The sequence below is a fragment of the Octopus bimaculoides genome, chromosome 30, assembly GCF_046866305.1.
Source record: "Octopus bimaculoides isolate indiv1 chromosome 30, ASM4686630v1, whole genome shotgun sequence".
Taxonomy (NCBI): Eukaryota; Metazoa; Mollusca; class Cephalopoda; order Octopoda; family Octopodidae; genus Octopus; species Octopus bimaculoides.
This window is the reverse complement of record NC_142957.1, coordinates 10821527-10835585: the sequence shown is the minus strand read 5'-3', so window position 1 is coordinate 10835585 and position 14059 is coordinate 10821527. Positions and strand designations below refer to the sequence as shown.

Genomic DNA, 14059 nt, shown 5'->3' with positions numbered 1-14059 from the left:
CCTCGCACGAATACAGACCGAATTACAAATACATTAATCTAACGAACAAAATCGAAGAATAAAACACCAGAAAAAATCAAAAAAATCTCTAAGACCCCACTAAATATTTATAATAAAAACAAAACACAAGAAGCAGAGATGTTTATTTATGATTAATTCTCAGCAAAAATCACTAAAACAACATTGGACTATTTTCTCTCACGCAGACGTCGATCTTGGCTATATAAACTCCAAGCGTCGTCATGCGGCACCGGGTTTTGGACGAAGAATGAGAATATGACAGGAGCTGGTAATATGTCTCCCATTGATATTTGTTATTTTTACTACGTTTGAAAACCTTTTACCGATTGTTTTTCTTTCTTAAATGCATAATCGGACTCCGATTTTCATTAAAACAACTTCATTGTTTTAATTTCAGAAGCAGAGACCCGGCAGAAACTGCTACGAGCGGTCAAAAAAGAGGTAAATCACATTTTTTTTTAACCCTCACCTCTCTAAACACACAGCTGTGTTTGTATATTTAAAAAAAAAAAACCCAGACAATGTCGATGGAAACAATTCATTCAGTGCGATTTTATGTATTATATTGTCTTCTTTCTTTCTGTGTTTGTTCGTTTGTACAGTTAATTTATTATGATAATGATCGGATTAGGAGAAAGTTTGCGCAACAAACGTGTTTTGATATTGTATGGAGGAAGTTGGTACCATATGTGTCAGATGGTGACAGTTATGGGGTGTATATATGTGTGTGTGTGTGTGTATATATATATATATATATATATATATATATATATATATATATACGTGTGTGTGTGTGTTTATATATATATACACTAGATATACAGGTGTGTGTGTATATATATATATATGTATATACACACATATATACACATGTGCATACCTATAAATGTACATATCTATCTATCTATCTTTCCATCCATCTATCTATCTATCTATCTATCTATATATATATATATATAAACACCTGTATGCATACATATTTATATAGCATATATATGTGTGTGTTTACACATATATGGCGATTGCTCTCTTTATACATATGTATACGCTTATACATATATATGCAGGTATATAAACATGCATATATATATATATATATACAAACACCTATATGTGTGTGTGCACATAAAAGCGAATATATAAATATATGTACATATATAAAAACATCTATTTGCATATTTATATGATATATATTGTACATATATATATACACGCTAATGCAAAGATCTGTACACATATATAATGCATGTAAATATATATGTATATATTACATATATACACACATACACTCGAATGGCAACCATCTGATGAATGGTCTCTCAGCGTGAAACTTAGTGTAATGGAAATATTGTATATCTTTTTCAACAACTGCGTGTATATATGTGTGTGTACAATCACTGTATAATCACGATGTATTTCCTTCTTTCATTTATATTCCTGCGATCATTTATGTAACTGTGTACGTGTGTGTGTTTATATACGTATGTGTATATATGTATGATTTTTTCTTTATTTATCTCTGTTTATATATAATTTTTGTTTGTGTGTGTGTGTGTGCATATATATCTATATTTATTCATGTACATATGTATCTATACATATATATGTGTGTATATAATATATATATATGTGTGTGTGTGTGTGTGTGTGTGTGTATATATACATATATATGTAGTTTATATGTATTTGTATATATTTGTGAAGATCTGTGTTTACGGATATCTGCTGTTTAAATGTTATATGCAAACAGGTGTCTTCTCTATCATGTTTGCATACACTCGCTCATATATATATATATATATATATATATATATGTATATGTGTGTGTGTGTACACACATACACACACATATTGACACTGTCAGGCTGGGCGATTCTGTACCTAGTCGTTTCGATATCCTAGAAATAACAGCTGAATTCTCATCAAAATCACATTGTATTTTTAGAAAAAAACGAAAGTACGCATTAAAACTGTCGTCCTCAAATGCTCAACAGATGGGATAGCCACGGTTGGATTCCCTCCTGTGCTTACTTAACCTGTCTATGAGAACTGAGACCTGGGCGTAAATAAAACCAACAGGTGTCTAGTGTTTCAGATTCGCTGTTGTCAATGTCACCCATGCTGTCAAACACTCGATGCCCAACAGATATATATATATATACATATGCATATGCGCGCTATATACGGAGGAGTTCCAACAAGGGGAAATCTCCGAGCGGTTTAATTGCACAAGTCTTCGATGTCCACGGGGCTAAAAAGTGCCAGCAGAAGGCCCGATCCCCGTTAGAATGTAGGAAGTTAAAGACCAAAACATTTAACAAATGGAAGTTTCTTTGAAAACCGTCTGCCTTTCAGCTTTCTTGAGAGCTATTTACTACCGTAATTAAGAGATGTATACTTATACATGTGTGTGTGTCTGTATATATACATATGTGTTTGTGTGCGTATATATATATATATATATATATATATATATATATATATATATATATATATATATATATATACTCTTTACTCTTTTACTTGTTTCAGTCATTTGACTGTGGCCATGCTGGAACACCGCCTTTAGTCGAGTAAATCGACCCCAGGACTTATTCTTTGGATGCCTAGTACTTATTCTATCGGCTTCTTTTGCCGAACCACTAAGTTACGGGGACGTCAACACACCAGCATCGGTTGTCAAGCGATGTTGGGGGGACAAACACAGACAGACAGACACATAATACATACATATATATATATATATATATATATATATATATATATACATATATATACATATATAAGACAGGCTTCTTTCAGTTTCCGTCTGCCAAATCCACTCACAAGGCTTTGGTCAACCTTATATAGATATAGATATATAGGTGTGGGTGTATATATATATATATGTGTATGTGTGTCAATGTATGTATATATATGGCAGACATACTTGAGTGGTGTAAGTGTGTATAAATGTGTGGGCTGTGTTTGTGTGTGTTTATAATATGTATGTACCTAAAACTGATACACCTTGTGCCTTCGTCGATGTGTGTGTGCCATACACTCATGTATGTATATCTGGGTACCTAGTCTCTCAGTGTCAAGGTGTACCAACGTACCCAACCCATTTCAACGGGTCAGCAAGTTTTCCTCTCCCTTTTCTCTTTCTTTAGACGTCTTATTATGTCTTTGCTCTTTGCCTCCCTCTCCTTTTCACTTTGCCTTTCCTCCTCTTTCTCTCCTTCACTCACACTCTTTTTATTCTCCCCTTACCTTTCTCTCTCTCACTCACTCACTCACTCTCTCTTTCCCTATACATCTTATTGTGTATTTTCTCTTTCCCTCCCTCAACCTTTCACACTCATTTTCCACCTCTCTCTCTCTCTCTGGACGTCTTAATGTCTTTCTATCCCCCTCACATGCTCTTTATTTTCTTCTACTACCCTCCCTCCCCTTCCAGGCGTCTTATTGTGTCTTCTCTGCTCTCCTACCTCTCTTCCCCCTCTCCTCCCTTTGCACTTCTTCACGCTCTAACTCTACTTCGTCTCTACACTTTCCCCTTTCCCCTTCACTCACTCACTCTCTCCCTCCCTCCCCTTCATCAATATCATTTATATAAATGTATCACCTCTCATCATCATCATCGCCTCCTCCCCCTTCTTACCAACTATTGCTTCTGCCCCGCTCTCTCTCCCCCCTCTCTCTGTCAATATTATTCTCTCTCTGCTTCACCAATATCGTTTATATAATGTACCACCTCACACCACTACCACTTCCTCTTCTCTCACCAACTGTTGCTCACCTCTTTCTCCCCCTTTTTCTCAATCCTGCTCACTCCCCTTCATCAATATCATTTGCGTGTGTGTGTGTATATATATATATATATATATATATATATATATATATATATATATATATATAAAATCATCACTTCCTCTCTCACCAACTGTTGCTTCTCTATAATTCTCTTTCCCATCCCCCCCTACCTCCTAAAATCATTAATACATATAATATATATATATAAATATATACTGTCATTTTCAATAAATTGATATATATATATATATATATATATATATATATATACTCTTTTACTCTTTTACTTGTTTCAGTCATTTGACTGCGGCCATGCTGGAGCACCGCCTTTAGTCGAGAAAATCGACCCCAGGACTTATTCTTTGTAAGCCTAGTACTTATTCTATCGGTCTCTTTTTGCCGAACCGCTAAGTTACGGGGACATAAACATACCAGCATCGGTTGTCAAGCGATGGTGGTGGTGGTGGGGGGACAAACACAGACACACAAACACACATACATATATATATATATACATATATACGACAGGCTTCTTTCAGTTTCCGTCTACCAAATCTACTCACAAGGCTTTGGTCGGCCCGAGGCTATAGTAGAAGACACTTGCCCAAGGTGCCACGCAGTGGGACTGAACCCGGAACCATGTGGTATATATATATATATATATATATATATATATATATATATATATATATATAGGCGCAGGAGTGGCTGTGTGGTAAGTAGCTCGCTTACCAACCACATGGTTCCGGGTTCAGTCTCACTGCGTGACACCTTGGGCATGTGTCTTTTTCTATAGCCTCGGGCCGACCAAAGCCTTGTGAGTGGATTTGGTAGACGGAAACTGAAAGAAGCCCGTCGTATATATGTATATATATATGTATGTATGTATGTGTGTTTGTGTGTCTGTCCCCTAACATCGCTTGACAACCGATGCTGGTGTGTTTACGTCCCCGTAACTTAGCGGTTCGGCAATAGAACCGATAGAATAAGTACTAGGCTTTCAAAGAATAAGTCCTGGGGTCGATTTGCTCGACTAAAAGGCGGTGCTCCAGCATGACCGCAGTGAAATGATTGAAACAAGTAAAAGAGTAATATATATATATATCCATAAACATACATGTGTGTTTCTGTTGTACTTGTCTCGGTCATTAGCTAACCGGCCATGCTGGGGCACCGCCTTCAAAGGTTTTAGTCGAAGAATCGACACCTGTATATATAATTTTTTTTTCTCTCCTTGCAGCACCGTACTTATTTTGTCGGATACTCTTTTGTCAAACTGCTAAGTTACGGGGGTCGTAAACAAACCAGTGCCGGCTGTAAATCGGTGTCTAGGGGACAGACATACGCATATATATATACATATATATATATCATCATTTAACATCCGTTGTCCATGTTGGCATGGGTTTGAATGTTTCACTGGGCTGGCTGACACGCTGGAAGGCTGCACCAGACTCCAGTCTGATTTAGCATGGTTTTGTACGGCTGGATGCCCATCCTATCACCAACCACTCAGCGTGTAATCAGTGCACTTACCTGCCACCGGCACGGATGCCGTCTGTGTGTCACTGGGATGTATTTACGTGCCAATTTGCATGACACCGGTATCTGCCACGTCAGTGATTTTTCTCGGCTTCATGGGGTCTTTTTCTCAAGTACGACATAATGGCCAAAGGTCTTGGCGATTGCCTCGTTGAGGCCCAACATTCAAAAGATGTTATGTGGCACCAGCACAGGTGCACTTGGCTTGACAGCTCCTCTCAAGCACAGAATATCACCAAAGATCTCAGTCACTAGTCATTGCCTCTGTGAGGCTCAAAATTCAAAGATCATGCTTCACCACCTCGTCTCATGTCTTCCTGGGTCTACCATTACCACAGGTTCCCTCAACAGTTAGACATCAGCACTTCTTTACACAGCTGTCCTTGTCCATACGCATCACATGACCCTACCAGCACAGTCGTCTCTCTTGCACACCACATCCAGTTCCTCTTATGCCTAACTTTTCTCTCAAGATGCTTACACTCTGTCAAACATGCACACTGACATTGCACATCCAGCAAAGCATACTGGCTTAATTCCTCTCAAGCCTATGCATGTCCTCAGCTGTCATAGTCCATGTTTCACTGCCATGCATCATAGCTGTTTGCACACAAGTATCATACAATCTGCCTTTCACTCTGAGAGAGAGGCCCTTTGTTGTCAGCAGGGGTAGGAGCTCTGTGAACTTTGCCCAGCCTAATCTTATTCACACAGCTACGTTCTTGGAGCATCCACCTCCACAACTAACTTGGTCACCTAGATCAGGGGTTTTCAAACTTTTTGACTTGTGGACCCCTTGAAATATAGGGACCCCCTTATAAACGCTTATGAAATTTATACATAAATATTTGCTTAAAATAACATATATTTTTACATTTATTTATTTAACAGTATTTAACAAAATAGGTTTATTTTCAATTAAAAGATTTTGATTAAAAAACATGTATAAAATCAAATTGCCCATAAAAAGTATTTACTGTCCACGGACCCCCTCACTTGTTCTTGCGGATCCCCTGTGGTCCGCGGACCACAGTTTGAAAACCCCTGACCTAGATAATGGAAGCTTACTAACTTGCTCACCTAGATAACAGAAGCAATACACACCCACACCCACACCCACACACACTTCTTTATGTTTCCCTCTACCAACTCCACTCACGAGGCTTTGATCAGCATGAGCCTGTAGCAGAAGACACTTACCCAAGGTGCCATGCAGTGGGACTGAACCTGGAACCATGTGGTTGGGAAGCAAGCTTCTTACTACACAGCTTTACATAAGCACCTTGAACAAGTGCCTTCTACCATATCCTTGTGGGTGAATTTGGCAGGGGAAACTAAAAGAAGCTTGTCATATATAAAGTGGTGCAAGCATAGCTGTTTGGTAAGAAGCTTGCTTCCTAAGCACATGGTTCCGGGTTCAGTCCCACTGCATGGCACCTTAGGCAGCTGTCTTCTACTATAACCTTGGGCTGACCAGAGCCTTGTGAGTAGATTCGGTAGATGGAAACTGTAAGAAGCCCGTGTATTTGTGTCAGTTTGTTTACATCCTCCCTGTAACTTGGCAGTTTAGCATAAAATACTCGTCAAATAGGTATCAGGCTTGAAAAATAAATACTGGGGTTGAATTGGGCAAGTGTCCTCTACTATAGCCTCAGGCTGACCAAAGCCTTGTGAGTGGATCTTGTTGGCAGAGACTGAAAGAAGCCCGTCATATATATATATATGTTTGTATGTCTGTGTTTGTTCCCCACCACCATTGCTTGATAACCGATGCTGGTGTGTTTACGTTCCTGGCAAGAGAACTGATAGAATAAGTACTAGGTTTACAAAGAATAAGTCCTGGGGTTGGTTGATTCGACTGAAGGCGGTGCTCCAGCATGGCCGCAGTCAGATGACTGAAACAAGTAAAAGAATAAAAGAATATATATATATATATATATATATATATATATATATATATATATATAAAATTTATTAATGAGGGTAGAAATTGATATTAATCAATTAAAACCAGTGGTCTAGCATATCAAAAAAATCCGAAGATTAAAATTATATTACATTCAAAAATAAGAGGAATGACCAGCAAAAGTGGACTCTTATGTGCTAGAAATAGATGCTAAATTTTTACTGAGAACATATATTTTTTTCGTGGTTAGATGATTCGGCATCTATTTCTAGCATATAGGAGTCCACTTTTGCTGGTCATTCCTCTTATTTTTGAATGTAATATAATTTTTAATCTTCGGATTTTTTTAATATGCTAGACCACTGGTTTTAATTGATTAATATCAATTTCTACCCTCATTAATAAATTGTATATATATATATATATATATATATATATACACACACACACACACACATATATATATATACATATATACATGCTGACATACATACATACACACACACACACATGACCACACATAGGTGGTAAGGGTGGTGGGTGGAACAAAACTGATCGGTTACTAACCTAGAAACTGTTTTGCTTATAAAATCGCTTCCTCTTTTCTCTTGAAATCCTGCCAAGGTCATCTCAAGTTGTAATTTTTGTTTCCCTTCCCGCATCTTTTCTCCACTGGATTAATAAATTGGGGACCCAGCAGGACCGTATTAAGACCCATAGAGGCCCTAAGCACTTAAAAGATTTGGGTTTAACGTCCGCTTTCCATGCTAGCATGGGTTGGACGATTTGACTGAGGACTAGTGAACCAGATGGCTGCACCAGGCTCCAATCTGATTTGGCAGAGTTTCTACAGCTGGATGCCCTTCCTAACGCCAACCACTCAGAGAGTGTAGTGGGTGCTGTTACATGTCACCCGCACGAAGGCCAGTGAGGCGGTACTGGCAACGGCCACGCTCGAAATGGTGTATTTTACGTACCACCTGCACAAGAGCCAGTTCGGCGGCACTGGCATATATATATATATATATATATATATATTATCATCATCATCGTTTAACGTCCGCTTTTCATGCTAGCATGGGTTGGACGTTTTGACTGAGGACTGGTGAACCAGATGGCTGCACCAGGCTCCAATCTAATTTGGTAGAGTTTCTACAGCTGGATGCCCTTCCTAACGCCAACCACTCCGAGAGTGTATGTAGTGGGTGTTTTTACGTGCCACCTGCACGAAGGCCTGTCAGGCGGTACTGGCAACGGCCACGCTCGAAATGGTGTACATGGTTCTGGGTTTAGTTCCAATGCGTGACACCTCAGGCTGACGAAAGCCTTGTGAGTGGATTTGGTGACGGAAACTGAAAGAAGCCTGTCATATATGTATGTGTGTATGTATTCTTTTCTTCATTTACTGGTTTCAGTCATTTGACTGCGGCCATGCTGGAGCACCGCCTTTTAGTTGAGCAAAAATTCCCCAGGACTTATTCTTTGTAAGCCTAGTACTTATTCTATGGGTCTCTTTTGCCAAACTGTTAAGTTACTGGAACATAAACACACCAGCATCGGTTGTCAAGCGATGTTAGGGGGACAGACAGACACACACACACACAAACATATACACACACACACACACACACACACATATATATATATATATATATATATATATATATATACATACATGATGGGCTTTCAGTTTCTTTCTATCAAATCCACTCATAAGGCTTTGGTCAGCCTGAGGCTATAGAGGACACTTTCCCAAAATTCCCCACAGTGGGATTGAACCCAGAACCATGTGGTTGTTAAGCAAGCTACTTACCACACAGCCACTCATGCGCCTACATATATATATATATATATATATACATATATATATATATATAAGCGTACAGGATGTCACCAACTGTAAACAACATGAAATACGAAAACAAGCGAGTTAAATACACAAACAAGGAGAGAAAAATAATTGAAAACAGGGCAGTGCTCCAAAACCAGTATGCCGCGGCACACTGGGGTGCCATGAGACCACACTAGGTTTGCCACAGTGTAACCTGAATATAATTTTTCCTTATACTTTTAGTTTTATTTTTAGTCCAGGTGTGCCGCGAAATTTTGAAAAGAATGTGTTCCATGTATATAAATATATATAAGAACAGAAATAAATTTATTTCTCAAACACATGATAATGCTATAAATAGCGTGACCAGGATAAATTATCCATTTAATGCAGAAAAATACGTTGCCGGCCAGCCATGAGGCATGAACTCACATCTCTGTGATCACATGTCAAGTGTTTTACCAGTCTCATGGCTGGCCGGCAACGTATTTTTCTGCATTATGTGGATAATTTATCCTCATCACGCTATTAAAAGAGCATTATCACGTGTTTGAGAAATAAATTTATTTCTGTTTCTTACAATACATCTCAACGCTTCTAAAAAAGAACAAACTTTGTTTGTTTGCTTTCATCGTTAAAGTTGAATATAAATATATATGTTTACTTGTGTAGGTATGTATGTGTGTGTGTGTGTGTGTGTGTGTGTATGTGTGTATTTATCATCATCATCATTTAATATCCACTTTCCATGTTGGCATGAGTTGGACAGTTTGGCAGGAGCTAGCAAGCTGGAGAGCTGCACCTGGCCACAGTGGTCTGTTTTGGCAGGGTCCGTATGGCTGGATGCCCTTCCTAATGCCAACCACTCTACAGCATGTACTGGGTGCTTCCTATGGGACACTGGTACAGATGCTTTTTTTACGTGGCACCAGACCAAGTGGTTTGCAAAATATGGACCTCGCAGCTGGGAGAGGGAGAGGAACCAAGAGAAGGGGGTCATGTGCCGGGTAAGAGGCTGGAGTATGGTCGAGGGTCAGGGATAGCTGTCTTACTACAGAGGAGACACTGGGCTATTCCTGTGGAGGGAGGTGGTGGGGGAGAAAGGAAAGATACAATCAAAAGAGAGACAGGGTGAAGGAATAGTGTGGTTGGGGTGGGGTATGAGTAGCACAGAGTAGTGAGAGGAGATATTTAGGGAAAGCAAGGGATGTTGAGAGGATACTGGAAGGACTTGCAGTGGGTGTTTGCGGGTTTTAAGCAGATGGTTGTGGCTGAGATATATATCATCGTCATCGTCGTCGTTTAACATCCGCTTTCCATGCTAGCATGGGTTGGACGATTTGACTGAGGACTGGTGAACCGGATGGCTACACCAGGCTCCAATCTGATTTGGCAGTTTCTAATATATATATATATATATATATATATATATATATATATAACGTGAGAGAGTTAGGGGTTGGGGGTTCAACCCACTAAGGGATAGTATCTATCCAGTATACTGCTGGGAGGGTACCCAATTATTGCTACACTAGTGCTATACTAAGTGCAATCAATGGGAGTGGGTAAAAGTGGAGGTTTTACCCAAAATTTGTATAACAATTAGAAAATGGAGGATAATATGCTGAACCCAACTACTTGCAGACAATGTATCCCGTTGAATTCATTAATTTAATTCATAGCAAAAGTGACAAAAAAAGAAAGAAAAAGAAAAAGAAGCTTTGGTTCTTTCTTTCTTTTTTTTGTCACTTTTGCTATGAATTAAATTAATGAATTCAACGGGATACATTGTCTGCAAGTAGTTGGGTTCAGCATATTATCCTCCATTTTCTAATTGTTATATATATGTATATATATCATCATCATCGTCGTTTAACGTCCGCTTTCCATGCTAGCATGCGTTGGATGATTTGACTGAGGATTGGTGAACTGGATGGCTGCACCAGGCTCCAATCTGATCTGGCAGAGTTTCTACAGCTGGATGCCCTTCCTAACGCCAACCACTCCGAGAGTGTAGTGGGTGCTTTTACGTGCCACCGGCACGAAGGCCAGTCAGGTGGCACTGGCAACGGCCACGCTCGAAATGGTGTATTTTACGTGCCACCTGCACAGGAGCCAGTCCAGCGGCACTGGCATGATCTCATTCGAATGTCTTTACACGTGCCACCGGCACAAGTGCCAGGAAGGCAACGCTGGGCACAGGTGCCATCACGATTTCACTTTCGCTTGCCCCAACAGGTCTTCACAAGCTGAGTTTCGTGTCCAATGAAGGAGACGACATATATATATATATATGTATATATATATATATATATATATATATATATATATATATATATATATATATATATATATATATAAATATATATGATAATAATATTAGGGACAAAATCCAAAATTACAGGTAAAAAACTCAATTAAAATCAATTTATAAAAAATTAAAATTAAATTGAGCCTTATAGATAAAGTATATATAAAATATATAGTTTTAGGGAAAATAAACAATTTTCAAGAACTCATCGATGAAAATCCACTATCACATATAGAAAAATTAATAATTAAAAGCACAATAAATGAGTATAATATAAAGTAAAGTAAATATCAAAAGATAAATATAATATATTATATTTATCTTATGATATTTACTTTACTTTATATTATACTCATTTATTGTGCTTTTAATTATTAATTTTTCTATATGTGATAGTGGATTTTCATTTTCCCTAAAACTATATATATTTAGAGAATTAACATTGCTTATATATATATATATATATATGTATATATATATATATATGTATATATTGTTGCTATTATGGAAAAGTGTTGTAAGTCCAAAACGTTGCTTTTTCAGAAAACAAAAGAATAATCTCACCATTTCATAGTAAAAACCGTTGTACTTACACTTTGACAAGTTTTGATATTTTGCCATGTGAAGCAGCTGGAAATACAATAGTTTGACCAAGAGAACCGGTTATTGCAAGCAAAAATAAATATTGAAGAAAACATATTTGGCTGAATTTGGACATAGGATAGTTTAACATAATAGCAACAATATGTATATATATCATCATCATCATCATCATCATTGTTTAACGTCCGCTTTCCATGCTAGCATGGGTTGGACGATTTGACTGAGGACTGGTGAAACCGGATGGCAACACCAGGCTCCAATCTATATATATATATACATATATATAAAACGTTGCTTTTTCAGAAAAGGCAAAACTAGTTTCGCTATTCCATTTCTTTTTACATTAGCAACAGTTTCGGCTTAATCACAATACTTTGTTGAGTGCATAAAACTGTAACTCCATGCATGTATGATATTTTCAGTCAGAAATATTTTTGCAAAACTGTCGTACGTGGGACTTGCTACACTTTTGAAAAAATGCTTAACCGTTGTACTACACTTGGACAATTTTCATATCTTTGGCATCTGAAGAAGCTGGAGATACTATAGTTTGACCAAAAGAACCGGCTATTGCAAGCCTATATATATGTATATGTTTATATATATATATATATATATGTGTGTGTGTGTGTGTGTGTATGTATATATATATATATATATATATATATATATATATATATATATATATATATATATATATATATGGGAGCGTGGCCGTTGCCAGTACTGCCTGACTGGCCTTCGTAGGATTTTCGAGCGAGATCGTTGCTAGTGCCCCTGGACTGGCTCTTGTGCGGGTGGCACATAAAATACACCATTTTGAGTGTGGCCGTTGCCAGTACCGCCTGACTGGCCTTGGTGCGGGTGACACGTAAAAGCACCCACTACACCCTTGGAGTGGTTGGCCAAAATAGACCATTGGAGCTTGGTGCAGCTTCTCCATCTTGCTAGCTCTTGTCAAAACCATCCAACCCATGCCAGCCCGGAAAACGGACATTAACTGATTATGATGATGATGTATATGTACGTATACATACACGTTCATCTCCATGAAATAACGTATTTGTATGATCCCTTAGAAGGTGCGCTAAAAAAAGTAACCCACAACCCCATTCAATGTACCAGACAATCACCCTGTATTGTATAAACACAAAATGAGGGTCTAGTTCAGGGGTTTTCAAACTTTTTGACTTGTGGACCCCTTTATATTTCAGGCTTTACCTTAGGGACCCCCCTTATAAGCGCTTATGAAATTTATACATAAATATTTGCTTAAAATAGCATATATTTTTACATTTATTTATTTAACAGTATTTAACAAAATAGGTTTATTGTCAAGTAAAAGATTTCGATTAAAAAACATGTATAAAACCAAATTGCCCATAAAAAGTATTTGCTGTCCACGGACCCCCTGTCTTGTCCTTGTGGACCCCCTGTGGTCCGCGGACCACAGTTTGAAAACCCCTGGTTTAGAGTCAAGATTTGGCTGCTATTTTCAGCATGGCGGTATCTCTTAGATCAGGGGTTTTCAAACCTTTTGACTTGCGGACCCCTTTATATTTCAGGCTTTACCTTAGGGACCCCCCTTATAAGCGTTTATGAAATTTATACATAAATATTTGCTTAAAATAACATATATTTTTACATTTATTTATTTAACAGTATTTAACAAAATAGGTTTATTGTCAAGTAAAAGATTTCGATTAAAAAACATGTATAAAATCAAATTGCCCATAAAAAGTATTTGCTGTCCACAGACCCCCTGTCTTGTCCTTGCGGACCGCCTGTGGTCCGCGGACCACAGTTTGAAAACCCCTGGTCTAGTTTACAGGCAACTGGTGGTTCCAGAGATGAAGGTAGAGGATTACCAATAATGTACTGTGACTTATAAGATCATTTCTACCTTACAGCTTTGTGACCAAGGAATTTTACGCTCCACGAAGAGCCACTATAAAAAATAATTTTAAGGGCTGTGTGCTTGATGCCCTCAACAAGGGTGTAAGAATGCAAAAGTACCTGAAAGAGTTCACTGGTAAGGATGCCATGTACT

The 14059-nt window shown here is 38.1% G+C and overlaps 1 protein-coding gene across 1 annotated transcript in view; it reads left to right on the top strand.

Annotated features, from left to right (window-relative positions):
- The first annotated feature begins 184 nt into the window (after positions 1–184).
- The window catches only part of LOC149130199 (small G protein signaling modulator 1-like), a 105902-nt gene continuing 92027 nt past the window's right edge, over positions 185–14059 (top strand). The window contains 2 exon segments of the mRNA XM_089346249.1: positions 185–289; positions 419–462. Of these exon segments, the coding sequence (XP_089202375.1) occupies positions 277–289; positions 419–462 (57 nt within the window). The 5' untranslated portion in view covers positions 185–276.